General features: G+C 45.5%; 1 protein-coding gene across 4 annotated transcripts in view; it reads left to right on the plus strand.

The window, feature by feature from the left end:
- CLIP2 (CAP-Gly domain containing linker protein 2) overlaps window positions 1-23,468 on the plus strand; it is a 75,881-nt gene that overhangs the window by 6,889 nt on the left and 45,524 nt on the right. For 2 of the 4 annotated variants that reach the window (XR_009556802.2, XM_060268339.2), the window contains exon 2: window positions 17,061-17,301. Coding sequence is in view for 3 of the 4 variants with exons in the window: in XM_060268339.2 (XP_060124322.2) it covers window positions 17,175-17,301 (127 nt within the window). In the remaining variant the exon portion in view is untranslated. Of the gene's footprint in view, window positions 1-10,550; window positions 10,932-17,060; window positions 17,302-23,468 lie in introns of those variants that run through there. The other 2 variants (XM_060268340.2, XM_060268341.2) reach the window with 2 other exon arrangements.

Below are 23,468 nucleotides of genomic sequence, written 5' to 3' on the forward strand. Positions count from 1 at the left end.
GAGGTGTTAGAATGTGAGCTGTCAATCTTTGCACATGCCAGGAAAAAGGATTCACCAACCCACAACGACCTCTTTCCCCCTCCCCCAAGGTGCTGAATACCCCCAGCATAAAATCAATACAGTACCTCTTTAGGTTCTCGGCGTACAGAAATCTGGGTCATCTGTCTAGACAAGGGAGACTTGGCCTTTAGGTGACTTTCAGAATGACATGGGAGGAGAATGAATACCTCCTGTCCAATCGGTCTGACGGGCATATATCTCTGTGTGTCAACTTACACTGTGAAAATGTTTTAGTGGATTCACTGATATGTAAGCAAACTAGCTCAGTCCCTCTAGAAATTTCACGGCTGCCTTCTTCCACACTTATATTCTGCTCCAACTACTTTGGAGGACAGGTGGCTGGTGTCCACTAGGACTGGCAGCGTGGAGCAGTGGGCGGAGCCCAATAGTGTAGTGGCAAATTCAGAAGTGAAGGGTCCCTTCATGATTGTCACAGTCACGCCCCTCAATTTCAGATTCAGGTAGGTAGCCGTGTTGGTCTGACGCAGTCAAAAAATAAATAAATGGTCAAGTAGCACCTTAGAGACCTACTAAGTTTGTTCTGGGTATGAGCTTTCGTGTGCATGCACACGAAAAACATATTTTTTAATACGTTTTTTAATTTCCCTCAATTTTTAATTTCCCTCAATTTCAAACACTGGTTGTTGTAAAATATTGGTTCAATAACGATACGGGCTTGAACTTCTAGCCCCCAACATCTGGATTGCATTAGGATGGCAATGGCTGGCCTAAATGGTATGTTTGCCCTGTGGTGAAGGTTGCATGCTCAAGGTTATATGACAGGTGGCTGTTCTGTGCAGGAGAAGGTTGGGCAGGAGACCATACAAGGCTGCCTCCGATTGATGCCGAAATCCAGCATCGCCTGAGTTCTGTTAGTGCGGCTTTCTCCTCATTGTAGTGCAGAGTGTTTGAGGACCGGGACATTCGTAGGGAAACCAAAATGCTTGTTTACAAAGCTATTGTACTACCAACCTTATTGTGTGCTTGTGAAACATGGACCACTTATAAACGCCATCTCCAACTCCTTGAAAGATTCCATCAATGGTGTCTCTGAAAATTTTTACACATCACTTGGGAAGCCAGGCAAACTAATACCAGTGTACTGGAAGAAGCAAAGATCACTAGTGTTGAGGCAATGATTCTTCAACACCAACTTCGTTGGACTGGTCATGTTGTGCGGATGATCGTCTTCCAAAGCAACTACTCTATTCTGAACATAAAAATGGAAAGCGTAATGCTGGTGGTCAACAAAAGAGGTTTAAAGACTGTCTCAAGGCAAATCTAAAAAAATGTAGTATAAACACAGACAACTGTGAAACACTGGCCTGCGAGCGCTCCAGTTGGAGAACAGCCTTTACCAAAGGTGTCATGGGATTTGAAGAAACTCGAACTCAGAACGTAAGGGAGAAACGTGCTAAGAGGAAGGCACATTTGGCAAATCCACACTGTGATCAACTCTCACCCGGAAACTAATGTCCCCACTGTGCAAGGATGTGTGGGTCCAGAATTGGCCTCCACAGTCACTTACGAACTCATTGTTAAAACCGTGTTTATGGAAGACAATCTTACTCGGCCAAAGAAGAAGAAGAAGTTCCTTGCTCTGTGGATAAAAGTGTTCTTGCAGTTATGAGCCTAAGAGAAAACCAACCTCTAATGTGTGTCTCTTCAGGTGAACCAGTGTGGGTGATGGGTTCTGAGGGCTTTTAAAAGCGGGCGAGTCAAAGAGACGGAGGCGGAGAGACATGTTGGCATTGATTTGTCTTGGTGGGACCTCAGATCTGGCTGCATTCTTTTGACAATGAAAGGATCTTCCCATTGTGGACCCAAACTGCGTACAGTGGTACCTCACAAGACGAATGCCCTGCAAGACGAATTTTTCGCAAGATGAATACGTCTTGCGATCTGATGGTGACTCGCAAGACGAATTCGTTTTGGGAAAAATTCATCTTGCGAATCGCGGTTTCCCATAGGAATGTATTGAAATTTAATCAATGCGTTCCTATGGGCAAAAAAAGAAATTTCAATGCATTCCTATGGGAAACCGCGATTCGCAAGACAAATTTTTCCCAAAACGAATTGACTCGCGGAACGAATTAAATTCGTCTTGCGAGGCACCACTGTACTTTCCCCAAGAGGATATCGCAGGAAAACAGGCTGCACTGGGCGGTGACCGGGTGTGAGCTGGTAGCTACCTCCTCTCCAGGGGTGAAATGTACCTGCAAACTCACAGAGCTCCTGGTATTCAGGAGCCCGTGGGCAACAGAAAGGTGGTGGCCTCTGGGATGCTGCAGGCCAGCTATGGATCTACATCGCCACAGCGCTGTCTGTCACCTGGGCGACTGAAATGTTGCTGTTTCCAAACTGGGACCTGCTGTGAGTCACTACTGACACAAGGGATCTGTCCGTAGGTTCAGCCATCTACCTGCAACTTCTCTCCCTCTCCCTGTTTTTCTGAAACTAAGGCCGCATCTACACTCTGCATTTAAAGCAGACACCCCCAAACTTCGGCCCTCCAGATGTTTTGGACTACAATTCCCATCTTCCCCGGCCACTGGTCCTGTTAGCTAGGGATCATGGGAGTTGTAGGCCAAAACATCTGGAGGGCCGCAGTTTGGGGATGCCTGATTTAAAGCATCATCATACCACTTCAAGCAATCATGGCTTCCCCTCCCCTAAGAATCCAGGAACTGTACTTCCTACTTGGAAGAAACCCCAAACCAGCCTTCCCCAACCTGGTGCTCTCCAGGTGTGTTGAAAGTACAACTCCTGTCGGTCCCAAAGCCAAAATGACTGATAGGAGTTGCATTTATTATTGTATGTATTTCATTTATATCCCAGCTTTTTTTCCAGGAGCTCAAGGTGGCGTGCATGGTTCTTGCTCTCCTCATTCACAACAACCCTGTGAGGTAGGTTCTGAGAGGCAGTGGCTGGCCCAAGGTCACTCAGTGAGCTTCATGGCCGAGTGGGGATTTGAACTCTGGTCCGACACTCTAACCACTACACCACACTGGCTCTCTTGTAGCCCGAAACCTCTGGAGGCCACCAGAATAGGGAAGGCTGTCCTGGGAGATTGTGAATTCGAGAACCAATTTAGTGGCTAGTGACTCAGGAGACAGCTTTGGGCCGGGGAAGGGTCCTTCATGGTCTACTGACAGAGGTCTCCACTCAACCGCTGAAGCTGCAGAAAAGTACCGTATTTTTCCGTGTATAAGATGCCCCCATGTATAAGACCACCCCCAATTTCAAACTTAAAAAATTTGGAGGGAAATATACATGGAAAAATACATTAAATTTTGTGCTGCTGCTGCTATGTGTCTTTGAAATATTTCAAGGGGTTCCCCCACCCCAATCATTTGCTGATTTTTGTTGTTGATTTGGTTGTTTGCTACTTTGGTCAGCCTTATTTACTAGAAATGGACTTGAGCAGGGTTGCCATACGTCCGGAATTCCTGGACATAGCCAGAATAACAGCAGTTGGAAGCAGTGTCCAGGCGGAAATTACTGGGGAAATCCAGAAGTATTGCAACCCGTGTCGGAAGTCTAGAGTCTGGATTTTTGCTTTTTGACATATGGCAACCTTTACTTCAGTCTTCACTTGTAAAGCACGCATAACCGACTTGCGTGGACAGCAGTTGTGTTAAGAGTTCGTTTTGTGTTTGTACTGTGTGGCAAAATGTGTAACATAGGTGCTTGTTCAAGAAACAGTGTAAATTAGAGTCATGGAATCTTGCAGCAATGTTCTCCAGCCCATGCTTACAAAAATGCAAACATTAGGGGAGCGTGTGCATGAATCGGAATATGTTAGTGAAAATAACACAGGGGAATGCATTACGTTAGGGAAAACCGCTTTGCAGAAATATGTACATTAGTCAGAGCTGCATGCAGAAATGTGTTTATCTGGATAAATTTGCACGAAAACGTTGAAGGACTTTCACGAGGATTTTTCTAAAAAATAATAATGTGCGAATTGTTGCAGAAATGTGACAAACTGAATTTCAGACTGGAAATCTGAGAGAACCAAAAGTGGCAGATCCGCCCATTCCTACTCAGAGTAGACCATTGGAATAGTGGACCTGAGTTCGCCAGGTCTATTAGATAGACAGACAGACAGACAGATAGATAGATAGATAGATAGATAGATAGATAGATACTTTATTGTCATTGTACATAAGTACAACGAAAATGAATGCCATCCCCTAAAAAACAAAGCAAAAACACAATTACAGCTACACACACACATACACACCCATCACAACTCCCCAGTGTGCCTACTCTGAGTAGGGCTAGCATTGTCTACTACCCACAGTGCTGTTCATTTTCTGCCTATGAACTTCCTTTATTCTTAAGCCAATCTTGGAACCGCAAAGTTGGACCTCGATATCTCTGTAAGCCCAATTAACTTAGAGAATTGGGTTGCTGACGCAGTCCCTTTATCCGCATGGCCTGCTTCTTTTGACATCCCCTTGTCCTTTTCCTTTGCAAAAAAAAGGAGAGGAGTTTGTGCTCTCCAATTAATGCTGGGAAAGTTTCAGCTGTGAATGTCATGCCCTGAAAGCCAGCAGCTCCTTTCCAGAAAGACATCTGACTTTGCAAACGTCGCAGAGGTGGAAATGACCTTGCAAAGTTTGACATTCTGGTTCAGAACTTGCATCCAAACCGTACATTTTCAAAAATATAAAAATAAATGGTTGCTTACTATAAAATATATTTGCCTCAGAGTGGCAATACCAAATTAAAGGTAAAGGGACCCCTGACCATTAGGTCCAGTCGTGACCGACTCTGGGGTTGCGGCGCTCATCTCGTGTTATTGGCTGAGGGAGCCGGTGTACAGCTTCCAGGTCATGTGGCCAGCATGACAAAGCCGCTTCTGGAAAACCAGAGCAGCACACGGAAATGCCGTTTACCTTCCCGCTGAAGCGGTACCTATTTATCTACTTGCATTTTGATGTGCTTTCGAACTGCTAGGTTGGCAGGAGAATACCAAATTAACATGCATCAAAAGATGGAAAATATTATTAACTATAAAATTGCTTATTTTGCAATAATGCAAAAAGGATGTATCCTTCCCCACCCAATGAAAAGTTGAGCAGATGGCTTCCCTTAAAGGATAATGGGAACTGTAGTTTGTCAAGAGTGCTGGGAATTGCAGTTCTGTTGAGAGTAAACTGCTGTGCCCAGAATTCTAGGGGGGAGGGGGAGAAAGTCCTATGCTTTAAATATATGGTGTGAATGTGACCCGTGATGAGTTTTCTTTTTATTTCTTAGAGGTTATAAAGTTGTCCAGTGGCCAATGTATTCATTTCCTTCCATTGTTTTCTCCATACCCCCAAATTTTAAGAACAGCAAACCAAAAGGCAGCTACAAATAATTACTGCCATTTCTGGCCACACTGCAATTGCTTATATCTTATCTTTTTGCATTCCTCACCTGTAAAAATAGGACGATTAAAGGATTGGCTTTTCAGCTTCTAGCAAATATTCTAGGGCAGGCTATAGTAACTTGGATGTAGATTTGTATTTGTTTATGCACATCATCTCGTGGGTTGCAGTGACATCCACACTAGCCATTTAAAGCACTATGAAACCACTTAAACAGGCATAGCTTCTCCCAAAGAATTCTGAGACCAGTAGTTTGTTAAGGGTGCTGAGAGTGCTTAGGAGACACACCGTCTCTCCCTCTGAATGGTTTCATAACCAGTCCTTCTTTCCAGGGAACTCTGGGAACTGTAGCTCTCTGAGGGGAATAGGGGCCTCCTAACAAAATACTGTTCCCAGGATTTTTTTAGGCAAAGCCATGTCCATTTAAGCCAGGTGTTGGCAATGTTTTCTGGCCGTGGGCTGGAGGATTCGCACGGACTATTGTCCATGAGCCAGACATGGGCCGCAGCTGCACAGAAGCAATTTCCGGTGCTTTGGAGATGGGCAACGCGGCACCAGAAATTGCTTCTGCGCATGTCCGCAGCTTCTGCGAATGTGCAGGCGCGATTTCCAGCACCGCTCGGCAAGTCCCTGCACTGCGCCAGTTTAGCGCAGCATGCGGGGGACTTGCTGAGCAGGTGGCTTGGTTTACGGGCGGCCCATGGGCTGAAGAAACGGCCTTCGTGGGCCGCATTCGGCCCATGGGCTAGATGTTCCCGACCTAAGATTTAAGCAGTATAGCTTTGAACCTGTAGTCTTAAGAGGTGCTTCCCCGTTCTGCATTTCTATCTGTGCACCAAACCATTACCTTGTTTCTATGTCTGGCTGGTGGATCTTGAGGTAGATCCCCTAAACCTTGCGTCTGCCCACTTCTCTTTTGCAGGCTTGTGGCCTGAAAGACAGAGCCTGAGGGATTTCCACGTTGGCCCATTGCAGCAAAACCAGAAGAGATAAGATTTATGGTGGCATCAGCTTTCTTGGATTACCGCCCATTTTGTCAGGTGTGCTGGGCTTCTTCCTTAGCTGACTGATTTATAAAGACAAATGTCACCAGTAGCAGAATGTCCAGGATGCCAGCCAGCCAGCCATTCCATGCCCTTTCTCAGGATACTTCATTCCATTCCTTCTAGTTTTCTGTCCTACTGTCCCAGCCACAAACCCCAGCTAGCCGTCATTCTGTGACTGGTCAGCATACACAGTCTTCATGGGCTCTTTGGGGAATTTTCTCTCCCTAAAGATTTTTCTGCACTTCTGCAGACTTTAAGGTTAGCTGGTGTTCTGATCTCCTCCTCCTTGTATATCAACTTTTTAGCTGCATAAGATCCCACGCTCAGAGAATAACTTTGCTATTAGCATGTAAGATCATTGCTAGGTAATAACAACTATTATGCAATTGCAGCTGTATAGAACACAAATATCGTTATCCTAGTTTTGCTTTTGCTAACTTAATACATATTTATTGAAAGAGAAAGAGAATCTGGGTTCAGGTTGAATTAATTGACAACAACAACATCTTGCAGTTGCCCCATTGGTTACCTGCACGGATCCTCATTCTTTCTAGCCACTGTGTCATCCTGGCTTGTCATGCAAATGCAAAGCTTATTCCATTTACTGAGAATTCAGAACTATGACAGTTGCATAACACCAAAGGGCATCAAAGTTTCTTATCTCCTTTGAACACGTCAAACAAAATTTTGAATCTGCAAAGCGCCTCTTTCAGAAGATGTTACCGTCTTCTACTTGGCGTAATGAGGTCTCCTTTGAAAGCAAAGGGCTCAACAGTTTCATCAGTGGAAAATGCTGTCCTGCCCAGGGTGCAGAGGGTTGAAAAATGTTGCTTATTTATGCAGAGACTGTGTTAGCAAGTCAGAGTTGGAGACTGACGCCATCCAGAGGTCTATAGGTTCCCCACTCCATTTTCAATTCTGCCTTGTTCTGTTGCTGCAGTGCTTTGCAGTAGCTTTAGAAATCTTCCTTGCCTGGGGAAGGACCTTAGCTTAGTGGCAGAGCCTCTGCTTTGCATGCAGGATGTCAAGAAGGGAGCTGGCAGTAAATCACACTGTTCAAAGTTGAAGTTAACTCTTTATTAGCAAGAGCACGTTCTGCACAGACCTGATGGAGTGTCAGGCATAATGAACACAGCAGCTCATCCCTGCTAGGTCTTGCCCCATGAATCAGTTGCCGAGACTGAAAGTCCCCACCTCCCCACAGCCATCTAGGTCCCCTCCTCTCCAGGGATTTTCCCCAAGCCATCAGAAACTGTGCCTACATGCAGCCTGCCACTGCTCCGCCCTTTTCATGCCTCTTCTGGTTCTGGGAGACAGTCGGAAGGGGAGCTTGTTGCAGCAGGAGACAGATACACTCATGACTCTTCACCAGCCTGACTCATCCCTGCCTCTTGGCCTCTCTCCTCCAAACTTCCTGCTTCAGCTTCTACCTCTGATTCTGAACTTCTCTCTGCCATCTCCTGTTACCTCCTCAGCTTCCGACACACCCTCTTCCCAGTCTTTTCTCTCTAACCACTCATTGTCGTTCCACTCCCCCCCCCAGCAGTGGCGTGCGGTGAAATATTTCACAGGGGTACAGTTGGAGCCAGAGGGGCTAGCTTTCAAGGGGCGTGGGGGGATGGTTTGATGTCATGTGTGTGATGTTGTGACGTCCCGATGTCGCGCATGTGATCATCGCGCCTCCCTCCCGAAGCTGGGCAGAAATTTCCTGGGCTTTGGGAAGGAAGCATCAGGGAAACATTAGGGGATTAGCATAGTCAGGGCCGTCTTAAGCGCCCCTGGCGCCGTGGAGCGACGGATCCCTCTGGCGCCCCCCCGCCCCGTTTCCCGGTGCGGTGGGCGGGCACAGCGCAGCTGCCACAGGCGCTGCTGTGCGGCGGGCGGGCAGGCAGGCACAGCGCGGTTGCCGTGGGCGCAGCTGCGCGGCGAACCGGCCGGCTAGTGGGCGGGCGCAGCTCACGGCGCCCTCCTGGCGGGCCGGCGCCATGGTGCCCTGCGCCACCCAGCCTGGCCGTAGGGCCGGCCCTGAGCATAGTCCCCTTAGTCCAGTAACCACACCCCACTGAGCCTTCTTCCCTTGGCGATTCCACAGCTGGTTCCTCCCACCATTCCTCTGGATCCAGCAGGAGGTCCCAGTTTCAATCCCCAGCACCCCTAGGTAGGGCTGGGAGTGCCCCCTGCCTGAAAGCCTAGAGAGCAGCTGCCAGTCAGTGCAGACAGTCCTGAGCTAGGTGGACTAATGAGCTAACTTGGGTGTCCCGTGTTCCCAAACCCCTGAAAGTTGCAGTTAGTGCTCATAAACTCCACTTGTCTGTATTAACCTGGCACAGTTCCCATTGCACATAAAACCCTGAGGCAGCCTGTTCCAGTGCGCAAGCAGCTTGTGTTATTAGGAAGTTCCTCCTAACGTTTCACCAAGATCTTCTTCCCCGCAATTTCCAGCTGCTGGCACAGTCCACAGAGAACAAGCCTGCTCCTGCTTGACAGCCCTTCAGATGTTTGGAGGCAGCTATCATGACACTCCCTTTATCTTATCTTCCCCAAGCTAAGCAGCCCTGGGTCTTTGCTTGTCTTGATCTTCCTTCCAGCAATGCTTTTCTGCACACAAAGCTACGGAAGAAAAAAGTGCAGAGCAATCCTCTGGAGAACTTGGTATTGCTGTTTTGATCCTGTAATGCACTATACATTTAAAGCAGCATCGTGCCACTTTAAACAGCCACGCCCTCCTGCCGAGAATCCTGGGAACTGTGGTTTGTTCAAACTACAGTTCCCAGGATTTTCTGCAGGAAGCCATGGCTGTTAGGAGGCCCCCATTCCCCTCAGAGAGCTTCAATTCCCAGAGTTCCCTGGGAAGAGGGATTGGCTATTAAACCACTCTGAGATTTGTAGCTGTGCTTGGAGAGCAGGGGTCTCCCATCAACTTTCAGCAACCTTATCAAACTACGCTTCCCAGGATTCTTTGCAAGAAGCCATGACCATTTAAAGTGGTACAATACTGTTTTAATGTCCCAAACGTCGGTGCCTCAGTAAGCACCCTTTTCCTCCCACATTTCTACAAGAAAAGCGGGGTAGAGACTTAAAAATTTTTTTTAAGGAAAGCTGAGCTTTCAAGGAGCCATCCTGGAATATCTTTGAGGGGAGCGGGGTCCCCACATAGTGCCCTCTTCCTGTGACTACAGCCCCTGGCTAAAAAACAATTTAAGGAATCTGATTTTCAAAGTTGTTTCCTGGAAACAGTGTTATGACATTGAGGGTCAGGTTATTTGTTGCTGCTGTTTTGCCTTCTGCAGGCTGTGTACATTACACACTATGAAGAAGAAATCTGGGTGCTGTAGTTTGTTAAAGGCTGCTGGGAATTTTAGCTCTGTGAGGGGTAAGCTACAATGCCCAGAAGTCTTTGAAAGGGGTGGGGAAAATATGCTTAAAGATACATAGCGTGTGCACAGCTGCTTCTTTCAAAGTGCTAGAGAAGCAGTCTCTGCCCCAAGTGGCCTACAATCTGTCATTCAGCATGGGGAATTCAGCTGAAGGAAATTAACTCATGTGCTGTTATTTTTAAAGTCTTGTGTGATAATATATATATATATATATATATATATATATATATATATATATATATATCACACATCTCACTATTGTGGATGCACACTCTGCATTTCTGGACCTCTTAAAAACCAGCAGCGTTGGTTTTTAAGTAGTGTTGCCCGTTTTGCAAAAAGAGATTACTCTCTTTTCCACATTGGTCTCTCTCCTCCCCGCAGTCAGCGAGTGTGTTTGCGGGTCCTGTTGAGAGTAATTTTTTCCCCTCCCAAGGGTTTTTAGAAAGCTAGAATTCCTCCCTGAGCAAGTCTGTGCAAAAGTGCCTTTTATTGCCCAAAGCCCTTCTGCAGCTACTTTGACATTGTCTCATGCTATCCCACTTCCTGTTTAAAAGAAAGAGAGAGGGAGGGTGGGAAAGAGAGCGAAGAGAAAAAGGGGTGGGAGTGGAGAATCCATTCCTCTTGCAGACACATCCCAAACTAATCTGCGGTGAATCACACAGCTGGTTCCCTGCCAGAGAGTGCACAGAGCCGAAGGGGCAGAGGAGGAGTAACTGCCCGAGAGAGTACATTTCTTTTGGGATTCTGGAGCCATTGGCTTAATGCTCAAATGCACAGGAACCTCTGCCCACGAGGTAAGCAGACTGAGCCTCTCCGGCTTCCCTGGGCAGGAGCTCTGAAGGAGAACTGACCGTGTCCCTTTCGCATTCCAAAATCTCCTGCTTCTTCCAGAGGAGTTCAGGCATCTCCTTGCAAGTTGTGGCGTCTCTTCAAGGACAATTTGCTGCCTCAGAACCTGGCACCCTCTTGCCGGCATCCTGTTGTAAGAGTTGAAGAGTTGAGCCAATTCCCCCCCCCCTTTACGTCTCTGTCTTTGTTTCAGGCTTAGAAGCTACTCTGTTGGGGAGGTAAGTGTGTGTGTGTGGTCACTTTGAGTTCTGCTCATTCTGTATTGCGTCTGTGCCGTGACCCAGAGTTAACTCGATGGCGTTTGTGGCTTCGAGACACGAGGAAATGTCTTCTGTCTTGGGCGACTTTAGGAGGGGGCCTGATAAATTCACGGAGAATAAGTGGCTACCATTTTTTAAATCTTTCTTAATTATACAATATTTACTCGAATCTGCCGACAAAGGTCCGTAGAGTTAAAGCTATGGTTTTCCCAGTAGTGATGTATGGAAGTGAGAGCTGGACCATAAGGAAGGCTCTTTATGGTCAAGAAGGATACTGACAAGCTGGAACGTGTCCAGAGGAGGGCAACCAAAATGGTCAAAGGCCTGGAAACGATGCCTTATGAGGAACGCCTTAGGGAGCTGGGTATGTTTAGCCTGGAGAAGAGAAGGTTAAGGGGTGATATGATAGCCATGTTCAAATATATGAAAGGATGTCATATGGAGGAGGGAGAAAGATTGTTTTCTGCTGCTCCAGAGAAGCGGACACGGAGCAATGGATTCAAACTTCAAGAAAGAAGCTTCCACCTAAACATTAGGAAGAACTTCCTGACAGTAAGAGCTCTTCGACAGTGGAATTTGCTGCCAAGGCGTGTGGTGGAGTCTCCTTCTTTGGAGGTCTTTAAGCAGAGGCTTGACAGGCATATGTCAAGAATGCTTTGATGGTGTTTCCTGCTTGGCAGGGGGTTGGACTGGATGGCCCTTGTGGTCTCTTCCAACTCTATGATTCTAAGGCTGATCGCCGAAGAATTGATGCTTTTGAATGGAGGAGACTCTTGAGAGTCCCGTGGACTGCAAGAAGATCAAACCTATCCATTCTGAAGGAAATCAGCCCCGAGTGCTCACTGGAAGGACAGATCCTGAAGCTGAGGCTCCAATACTTTGGCCACCTCATGAGAAGACTCCCTGGAAAAGACCCTGATGTTGGGAAAGATGGAGGGCACTAGGAGAAGGGGATGACAGAGGTTGAGATAGTTGGACAGTGTTCTTGAAGCTATGAACATGAGTTTGACCAAACTGCGGGAGGCAGTGGAAGACAGGAGTGCCTGGCGTGCTATGGTCCATGGGGTCACGAAGAGTCGGACACGACTAAACGACTAAACAACAGCAACAATGCTCACCTTTCTTGGCCAAATCACGTTGCGAAAATTAAGGTGCCCATTAGATTCGATGGCACATTTACATTCACCAGCAAATACTTTTTTGTTTGTTTCAAGGTTCTGAAAATTGAGGTGCGCATTAGATTCAATGGCGCATTAGACTCGAGTAAATATGGTACTTATGTATCCCGCATTTTCCTCCCAAGGTGCTATAGGACCTCTTCTTCCCCATTTTATCCTCACAACAACCCTGTGAGGTAGGTTAGGCTGAGAGATGGTGGTTGTGCTTTGTGGCTGAGTGGGGATTGAACTCTGGTCTCTGTAACCACTAGGCAAGATTGGTATGGTATGTCCCTGCAGTCCTTCTGAATAAAGGGCCGGTTTGAAGAGGACCAGCTGTGGATTTATAGGGCCTGTTGTTTTGGCCTGGTTGCTGCAAGGAGTCCATGCAAAACGGGTCCCGTCCACACTGTACATTGAAAGCATGTGACTTTCACTTAGTAATCATGGGAACTCTAAGGGTATTGCGAATTGTAGTTCTTTGAGGGGGTGAACTACAGTTCCCAGGATCCTCTGGGGGAAGCTGTATGCTTTGACTGTAATGGTGTGCATGTGCCAAAAGTTTTTCAAGAGAAGTTTTAAATTGTCACATTGATGCTCTGATTTGATCCTCGGTTTTATTTATTGGTTGGGTATTTTTATCCTTTGATTGCTTGGTGGTTGTTTTTAATCCTAGATTCTGGTTTTTGGCTTACTGTGCTTACTGTGTACACACATAGAGTTTTTAGTGCATTATACCCAGTGCCATTCCGTTGGAATAGTGGACATGACGTAACTTAGAATCTCAGAATTGTAGAGTTGGAAGAGGGTCCTGAGGGTCATCTAGTCCAACCCTCTGCAAGGCAGGAATCACAGCTAAATAATCCGTGACAGATGGCCATCCAACCTCTGCTTTAAAAAACCTCCCATGAATAACCTTCCAAGGGAGACTGTTCCACTGATGAACAGCTCTTACCATCAGAAAGTTCTTCCTACTTAACAATCCACACCCTAGACCAGGCATAGGCAACCTTGGCTCTCCAGATGTTTTGGAACTACAACTCCCATGATCCCTAGCTAACAGGGCCAGTGGTCAGGGATCATGGGAGTTGTAGTTCCAAAACATCTGGAGAGCCAAGGTTGCCTATGCCTGCCCTAGACCAACCCCAATCTCTCTCACCACCAAAAGAACACAAGCGAATGAAAGAGAACCTGCATAAGCAACGCTGACATCAAACCCTACATATATTAAGTAAAATAGAAACATCGCCACCCAATCCCCCCACCCCTATCCACGTTCCCCCTCTTTCTTCCCAGTGTCTCAACAAATGTAACTGATTTGCAAAAATGATACAATTAAAAAATATGAGAGAGAGAGAGAGAGAGACACTGCACACACCCTTGTAAATCAAGAAATCTTTAATAAAAATATTTCAAAGAAAAAGAAAGTTCTTCCTAATGTTTAATCACAATCTCATTTCTTATCATGTGAATTCCCTGGTTTGGGTCCTCCCCTCTGGAGCAGCGGAAAGCATGCTTGGTGTGACAGCCCTTCATATATTTGAAGATGGCTGTCATATCACCTCTCGGTCTTCTCTTCTCCTCAACCGTTCCTCATAAGGCTTAGTTGCCAGACCCTTGATAATCTTGGTCACCTTCCTCTGCACACGTTTCAGCTTATCAATATCCTTAAACTGTGGTGCCCCAAACTGGACACAGTCCTCCAGCTGTGGTCTGACCAAGGCAGACCAGAGCTGGACTGTTACACCCCTTGATCAGGACACTATACTTCTGTTGTTGCAGCCTAGAATAGCAATTATTATTATTATTAGACATAAAGCATATATAAAGGTAAAGGTAAAGGGACCCCTGACCATTAGGTCCAGTCGTGACCGACTCTGGGGTTGCGCGCTCATCTCGCATTATTGGCCGAGGGAGCCGGTGTATAGCTTCCAGGTCATGTGGCCAGCATGACAAAGCCGCTTCTGGCAAACCAGAGCAGCACATGGAAATGCCGTTTACCTTCCCGCTGTAGAGGTTCCTATTTATCTACTTGCATTTTGATGTGCTTTCAAACTGCTAGGTTGGCAGGAGCTGGGACCGAGCAACGGGAGCTCACCCCGTCACAGGGATTCGAACCGCCGACCTTCTGATCAGCAAGCCCTAGGCTCAGTGGTTTAGCCCACAGCGCCACCTGGGTCCCTTTTAAAGCATATATAAAAACATAAAAAACATGAAACATTAAAAGCTTCCCTATGTAGGGCTGCCTTCAGATAAAAGCCACCACCACCACAACAATTTCTTTATTCATACCCCGCCCACTCTGGGAAAGTTCCAGCACATATAAAAACGTAATAAAATGTCAGACATTAAAAACTTCCCGATACAGATGTCTCCTAAAGGTTGTATAGTCACTTATCTCCTTGACATTGGATGGTAAGGTGTTCCGCAGGGTGGGCACCACAAGCGAGAAGGCCTTTTTTGCTGCTGCATCACACTTGTGGTCTACTAAGACCCCTAGATCCTTTCCACATGTACTACTAGTAAGCCAAGTGCCCTCCCCCCATCCTATATTTGTGCATCTGGTTCTTCCTGCCTAAGCACAGAACTTTACATTTGTCCCCATTGAAATTCATGTTGTTAGTTTTGGCCCAGTTCTCCAATCTGCTGAGGTCATCTTGAATCCTGATTCTGTCTTCTAAGACAGTAGTTCTCAAAGAGGATGACAAGTGTGGTGGGAAGATTCAAGGACAATCAAATCAACATACAAACATTTCAGAATTGTATCATATCGTATATACCGTATTTATTCAAGTCTAATGCACCATAGAATCTAAAGTGCACCTGAATTTTCAGAACCTTGAAACAAACAAAAAAAGTATTTTCTGGCAAATGTAAATGTGCCATTGAATCTAATGCACATCTGAATTTTCACAATGTAATTTGGCCAAAAAAGTTGAGCATTAGATTCGAGTAAATAGGGCATATATTAACAGTATTGATTTGTAGAATATTGATAGATATCTTTTCAAAATGAGAGGATGAGAATTGGCTGTTCTTCCGCAGTTGTTCACAACATATTGTTGTAAACAGCGATTTTCAACTCTGACGAATATGAAAGATCAGAAAAGAGAAAGGCTTCTTTGTGTTGATGAGGAGATGACAGTTTGTTTGTCTCAAATTAGACCTAATATAAATGAGATTACCCAGCAAAAGCAAGCTCACTCTAATTGAATTTGTATACATACTTAAGAGGCCCGTTTATAATTATATTTTGGGAATGATTCATGTTTTTATGTAGCTGCACTGGATGTCCCATGGTCATATTATAAAGTACTTGTGTTCTGTGTTATAAATCACCTCTAGGAGTTGTTTCTTTTTGTTTTCCAATGTATGTATTATCAGTAAAAAAAAATGTTGTGGCATGAGCAAATTTTTATTCTGAAAGTGTGGCCCAGAGAAAGAAGTTGGAGAACCACTGCTCAAAGGGATTAGCTACCCCTGCCAGTAGCTTCATGGAACTTGGGCACCATTAATTTCAGTGGGTCTACTCTGAGTAAAACGCAGCTGCAGAAACTCAGCATTTGCGGATGTGACTTGTTGGATATCAAGCGTCTTATAAGTTGTGCTTTGCAAAAACCCTTTTGGCCTTAAGCGAGGAAAGTTTGACCTGACCAAATTAAAGTGTTGCCTTTCGTACGGTTCTTGGGGAAACGTCTCCGCAACGGTCCATCCCAGAGATGGGGAAGAACCCAGATATTGTTGGACTACAACTCCCATCATCCCTGACCATTGGCCATGCCGTCTGATGGGAGCTGGAGGACCACACAGGATCCCTATCCCTCTTCTGCCTTGTGCTTGTGCGCGATACTGGGGTTAGCAAAGTCAATATTTTAAAAGGACCATAAAAGCAGGAATGTCAGTAGCTGAGAGACAGGAAGTAATTAAGGCAGGAGTGGAGGATTTTGGAGTAAGCTGAGCTGGTGGGGGAGACACTTGCCAGCGGCAGACGTATGGGTGTGTGTGTGTGTTTGCCAGGCCACATTGAGAGAATCCTGACACAGTTTGTCCTTACTGCATCTTGCTCAAGCGTAGCAGGACACAGGATTTGACTGCCTTTGGATGAGAGGGCCACATATGTGCATGGTGTTTTCTGGGAAATCTCATTTGCATGCCAAAGTAGAAGTAGAACAGCATGGGAATCAATCCTGCTCCTGAATTGGGTGGTAGGGTCTCAGAAGCCCTCCATCGGCTTCCTAAAGAGTACATGTTTGTGTCCTGGCGGCCAGTGAGCTTCTGGGCCCAATTCAAAGTGCTGGTTTTGACCCATTGAAATATACTCGGCGTCGAGAGTATATTCGGTTTGTAGTAGCAATAGAAGAAGAAGAGAAGAATGGCTCTTTCCCCAAAACGTCTGCTTATATACATCATTTACAGGTGAAACTCGGAAAATTAGAGTATCGTCGAAAAGTGCATTTATTTCAGTAATGCAACTTATTATTTTTTATTTTTCTTTTAATTTTTACAAATGCTTTCTTTTGGAAATTCCACAGTAATAAAACAAATAGTCACAATAATACAAAAATAAGCAAAAATAAACATCACTATTACATTTCATTAACTACATTCCATTTATAATTGACCCGCCTAACGACAAATAATTACAATTACAACAAATAAAGGCTTGATATGTCTTGCTTTGCATGTCATGCATCTATCTCATATTTTTATTACCTTTTATTTATATTATTTATTACCTCATATTTATATTACCTTTTAAGTTGCATTACTGAAATAAATGCATTTTTCGACAATATTCTAATTTTCCGAGTTTCAGCAGTACCCGACGCACACTGTAATTTTATTCCACTTGCAATTTTTCCTTTAGCTGCTATTTTCTTTCTCCTTCCCCTGAATTTTTCTCTTTGGGTGCCTTTCTTCTCCCCTCCAGGTCTCCAAAGATAGATGAAGGGGCCCGTTGCCTAGATGCCTGACGTCGTGACACTAAGTCCTCAGCCGGCAGTTGGACCGAATCCCTTGGCTTGAGCCACAGACCTGGGCAAGCATGCTGAAACCAAGTGGACTTAAAATTCCCGGGAGGGCTGGTAAGCACTCCAGCCCCGTGGGACGCCCTGGCGGGACAGCAGCCACCACCACCGCCTCCACCACTACTTCCACCACCACAAAAGAAGGTAAGGAACTGCTTCTGGCCACAGCAGAGATTTGGATGGGGGATTTTTGGCAGCCATGTTGGTTTTCCAACGAGAGGCATTTGGACTCAGGCATGGGACTACAGTTCCCATCATCCCTGACCACTGGTCCTGTTAGCCAGGGATGATGGGAGTTGTAGTCCCAAAACAGCTGGAGGGCCAAGTTTGGCCATCACTGCACTAGGTGGTCCGTGAGGAAGGGACCTTAATAAGGTGTCTTAATAATCTTAATAAGGTGTCTTCATAAGGTGTCTTCGTTGTGTCCTCTCCTTTTTTGATATTTCTTTAATTGAAAACGTGTGATTTAATAACAGTGATTTTTTTTAAAAAAAAGAAACAAAAAGGGAAAGCAATAAAAATTAAACATGCACACACAGAAGGAACAAAACTTGGAAGCTGCATTCACAATCCCTAGGATGAATAAAAATAATAATACTGTCGTAGCTTGGATCCCGAACGCCTTGCAAGTTGAATGTTTTGGCTCCCGAACACCACAAACCTGGAAGTGAGTGTTCCAGTTTGCAAACGTTCTTTGGAACCCGAATGTCCGATGCAACTTCTGTGGCTTCTGATTGGTTGCAGGAGCTTCCTGCAGCCAATTGGAAGCCGTGCCTTGTTTTCCAAACGTTTTGGAAGTCAAACAGACTTCTGGAATGGATTCCGTTCGACTTCCGAGGTGCCACTGTAATTTCTGATATTGGAGGGTTGTAACATTTGTGTGTGTGTGTGTGTGTGTGTGTGTGTGTGTGACGTGAAAAGAGGGGGGAAAGAAAAAAAAGGGGGAGAAATAATACCCATATACAATACTAAAAGAAAGAAAGAACCTTTGTAGCATAACCTTTAAAGTAATTGTGTTGTCTATAAATATTGGGATGTTCTCCTCGAGGTCATGTGATATTCTCACTTGGCTCTGAAAAGTTACTAAGAATTCTAAAAAGTAGTGTACAAAATTTCACAGGAGGCATCTGAACATTGTCACCATCATTGATATTTATACAATAAATTGGTTTATTTTTAACACATGGTGGATTTCTAACAAGAGGTGTTGGTTCAGTGAGTGGGGGAAATTTATAAAGCATAATCACCCTCCTCTCTCTTTTTCTCTCTCTCTGGTCTATCATCCTCTTCTCAGCCTTTTTGATCCATTGTGGTAACCTGCCCAGCCACCTCCACTTAGCCTGGGAATAGCCAATCACCCAGTAGTGGTTAAGTAGGAATTTTGGGGAGCCATTTCTCCAGTTAATGCAATTTGAATATGCACTTAGGTCATAGCTGCCAAGTTCTCCCTTTTTTTAAGGGAAATTCCCTTATGCTGAATAGGCTTCCTCGTGAGAAAAGGGAAAACTTGGCAGCTATGACTTAGGTTAATCTAAAGGGACCCCTGACTATTAGGTCCAGTCGTGACCGACTCTGAGGTTGCGGCGCTCATCTCGCGTTATTGGCCGAGGGAGCTGGCGTACAGCTTCCAGGTCATGTGGCCAGCATGACAAAGCCGCTTCTGGCAAACCAGAGCAACGCACAGAAACGCCGTTTACCTTCCCGCCGGAGCGGTACCTATTTATCTACTTGCACTTTGACGTGCTTTCGAACTGCTAGCTTGGCTGGAGCTGGGACCGAGCAACGGGAGCTCACCCCGTTGCGGGGATTCGAACCGCCGACCTTCTGATCAGCAAGCCCTAGGCTCTGTGGTTTAACCCACAGCGCCACCCGCATCCCAGCGCTTAGGTTACTAAAGTGCAATTCTTTCCCTCTTCCAGTCATAGTTAAACCCAGTGGGATTTAAACCCAAGATTTTCAACCTTAAGAACACGCTGCAAAAATAAATGGGCCTGGGTTTATTTATTTTTTAATGTAGTAATGTGAGCAGAGATGCGGGATGAGGAGGAGGTTGGATTCAGTTCTCCTTTAATCTGCACCTTTTGAAACAATGGATGCAGCCCTCCCAAGGAATGATGTACACATCTCTGAATTTTGAAGTGCGCTTCTTCAGCCAAGTACTGGGTACACAAAAAACCGCACGCACTAGGATAGTGAAAACAATATGTGCAGAAATGCGATATATTAGGGAAATTCGCTTTACAAAAACGTGGAGAAACTTGTCCTGAAAATGCTGATGAACTTTCATGAAGACTTTTGAAGAAAGAAGTTTGCAAACGGACTGTGGAGGAACTGAACTTAAGACTGGGAAAATGGAACCGAAATGGACATATATATCCATTCCCAGCAGGAACTTAATATACTTTGAAGGCGCTGTTAATATCTAGGCTCCATCTTGGAAGATTGTTGGGCAATGATTCTTTTTGTAATAACTAACTAACTAACTAACTAACTAAAACTAAATAACGAACACACACAGCCATACTTCCAATGTACTGAATCACAAACTTGTCCCCGATTTTAGTTTCAATCCTGAATTCTTGCAGCGAAGGAGAGGCTTTCTTTTTAAACCTCTCTTCTTTCTCTCTCGCCCCTCCACCCCTCTCCGCCCTCTTTAAAATAGCAGTGGACACTCCGTACAATGAAAACTGTTGATCCCCAGGGCGTGAAATGAATCGTGCACAATTGGCTCTTTATTGCTTTTAACGTACAGTGCTTCTTTACAGTTTCTGGTCAAATTTTTGAAAAAGAAAAATGCAGCTTTTTATTGGCTGCCCGGGCTTGGCGTAAATGGATGCCTGCCAGCTGCTGAATCCACTCCTGTCTGCTATGTGCCCCCGAATCATCAGCAAACTCAACTGTATTTGCAAATCTGTTCCCCCACCTTTTTGTGTTTTGTTTTTTTTAAAAGGTCACTGTGCAATAATAATAGATACCAGTGGATCTTCTAGAAGCAACAATAGCAAAATCAGTTTGTTTGATTAGCTATCTTTTTTCTTTAGAAAAAGTGTGGTTTTTATGAGTTGCTTTTAATTGCTAATTTATTTTTTTGGGGGGGAATCTCTTCCCCGCTGAAGCCTTGTGGCAGCAAATTGGGTTGGGCTACTCATTTCGATTGTGGTGAAGATTCCTAAGACTGGAGTGCTGGGATGCCTTTTTTTGTGTGTGTGGAATATTTGGAAAGAGAGTTTATGAAGAAAAGTTACCAACGTTTGGAGAGGGGTTTTTAGTTTAGGGGACGGAAAGATGAGAAGCCTGGGCCTGAGAAGGAAGTTTGTTAAATATCAATGCAAGGAGAACCTGCTGGATCACATAATAGAATCACAGAATTGTACAGCCGGAAGGGACCCCGAGGGTCATCTAGTCCAACCCCCTGCAATGCAGGAATCTTTTGCCCAATGTGAGACTCGAAGCCATGACCCTGAGATTAAAAGTCTAATGCTCACCAACTGAGCCATCTCACTTGCTTGTGAGTTTTGTTTTGGGCATCACAGAGTTGATAACTAACGTACTGCACGTTTATGGCTGGATTTTGTACAGACGCAACTCCAGCTTCTGATTGCAGAGTGTGAGGCCCGGGCGGGTGGCTGCTAAAACAGTTCACCCCACGTGACCTTCAGGAGCGAAGATAATTTTGTGCACTAAGCCTGAAGATAATTTTGTGCCTAAATAATGATGCACTAAGCTTGGAGGCTGGTCCCACGAACAAGCACTAATGGATGCTTCTCAAGGCATCACAAAGCCATATATTTTATTCCTCAGGGTGAGCAGCTGAGCTCTCTAGCTGATGAGTATTCTCCTCCTTTCATCTCCACCTCCGTCTTTGTACTGGCTGCTTGTTTCTTTAAAACACCCTCTGATTATCCTAGTCATAAAGACTTCCCTGCAGCGGGATGTTGCTTTATAGAGTACAAGGGGAGAGGTCTCTGCCCCCAGGAGCTTACAATCTAAAATCTGGGGAAAGATGAGAGGAAGACAAGGAGGAGACGCAGAAGTGGGGGGTTCCACCAGAAAGGGATGCAAACAATTCTTCATCAGATTTCCTCTGTTTAATTTGCTACTTTGGAAGAGGGAGATTTCAGAGGCCATCCAATCCCTTAGTACTGCCTGCAATGCAGGAATATGCAGCTGTTCCCAGATGGGGATTGAACCTGCAACCTTGGCGTTATCAGCACCACGCTCTAACTAACTGAGCTATCCAGGCTGACCCCATGCCACAGGTTCAATCCCCAGCATCTCTCCAGGTAAGGCTGGGAGAGGCCGCTGCCTCAAATCCCTGGAGACCTGCCATTCAATGTGGACAGCGCTAAGCTGGATGGACCCAAGGGTCCGAGTTAATCTATTCTAAAGCGTTCTCCGGGGTCCGAAGGCGAGGCCTCTCCTGTTCCCTGCGGATGAATTTACCTGGAGGCACCTTGGCTTGACCTGTGGGGCATGAAAACTATATTACAGTCCCTTTGCATTTGCATCTGCGGGAATTTTTCCGGGGTGGGTGGGGAGCAAATACAGTGGTGCCTCGACTTACGAATTTAATCCGTTCCGAAGGCACCTTCGTAGGTCAAAAAATTCGTAAGTCGAAAAGTGCCATTGGGGAAACGTGATTTCTCATGGGAATGCATTGGAAATGGAAAAATTCGTAAGTCGAAGCAACCCCATCTAAAAATTCGTAAGTCGAAAATACCGCCGCGGTTTCCATTCGGATGTCGGAAAAATCGTAAGCGCGCGGCCATTTGCCCCATTCGTAAGTCGAAAAATTCGGTTGTCGAGTCGTTTGTAAGTCGAGGTACCACTGTACTCCAAATCAGCCAATATACGAGTTTCTTGCAAAATGAATGGGCAAATGGGTCTTATGCATGTTTTGTAGTCTTCAAAATGTATTGGTTATTTGCTTGTGTTTAACAGATTTTGGTGCTTTTGTTCTGCATCGCCTTGATTGCGTAGAAGAGGATGAATGAATTCATGGTGGCGATAATACTTCCTGCACATTTTGCTTCGTGTATCATCTTCTTTAATATTAATTAAATAATTAATTAATTAATTTATACCCTGCTCATTGTCTCCGGCCCTCTGGGCCGCTTCCAACAGATATAAAAACATAACAAAACATTGAACATTGAATCAACATACAGTGGTGCCTCGCTAGACGAATTTAATTCGTTCCACGGGTCTATTCTTATAATGAAAAATTCGTCTAGCGAATCCCATAGGAATGCATTGGATTTTTATTTTTTATTTTTTAAAAAATTGCCCATAGGAACACATTAATTGAATTTCAATGCATTCCTATGGGAAACCACGATTCGCTAGACAAATTTTTCGTAAAATGAATTTGTCTAGCGAGGCAACATCCGCTAGAAAAATCATTTCTTTAAGTGAAAATTTCGTCTTACAGGGCGTTCGTTAAGCGAGGCACCACTGTATAAAAACAGTGGATGATAAAGATTGGGCGGCACCCACTTTAGCCAATTGGTAGAAGTGTACACTTTTTATTTAAATTGAAAGAAGGGGATCTTTAGACTATTTGCCCTTGCCCCCACCCCCTTGCAAAGAACCCCTTTGGGCTTTTCGCACACGTCCCCTCCCGAAAAGCGGGTCTTGGAGAAAGTCTGGTATTTGTGGTGTTTAGAGTCCGGGCTTCGTCGTCCCCCCTTCCTCCATCTCTACCAGATAACCATGGAAACTGGGCTGCTACGTGGCCCGTTCTGCACCGCCTGACAGCTGGCCGTCTTGGCACAGACCCGTCACACAGGCGTAACAGGATTAAACGCGAGATTCGGACGCCGATGGGAAATGTTGGTGGTGTGGGGAGGGGCGTTAAAGCTGCCCTGTTCTTGTCACACCCCCACCCCCACCAAATGGTTAAGGATTTTTCTGCTGCCACATTTGCCTGCAGGCCGGAATCTTTTGGCCCCAGGCTGCCCATTGCATACCTGTAAATTTGAAGGTCACCCGTGCTTTAAAATCTAATGCTCATAAGTGCAGAAACCTCGTGAAGGATGCCTGGCACCAGCTGAAGCATAACACCTTATCCTCTCCCCCCCCCCCATTTTGATCCCCAGGCGCGCTGCTGTTGGCGTGTTTGCTGCCTTGGGAGTTGGAAGGGGATCTGTCAGGCCCGTTTAAATTCCTTTACAGAGCTGTAGGAAACGGGAGTGGCAGAGCATGAGCTAGAATAATTGCATCAGAGAGTTGGAAGGGTCCTCCAGGGGTCATGTAGTCTGACCCGCTGCTCAGTGCAGGATGCAGCAACAGCATCCCCAACAGATGGCTGC

Source organism: Zootoca vivipara, chromosome 14 (genome assembly GCF_965207765.1).
Source record: "Zootoca vivipara chromosome 14, rZooViv2.hap1.1, whole genome shotgun sequence".
NCBI lineage: Eukaryota > Metazoa > Chordata > Lepidosauria > Squamata > Lacertidae > Zootoca > Zootoca vivipara.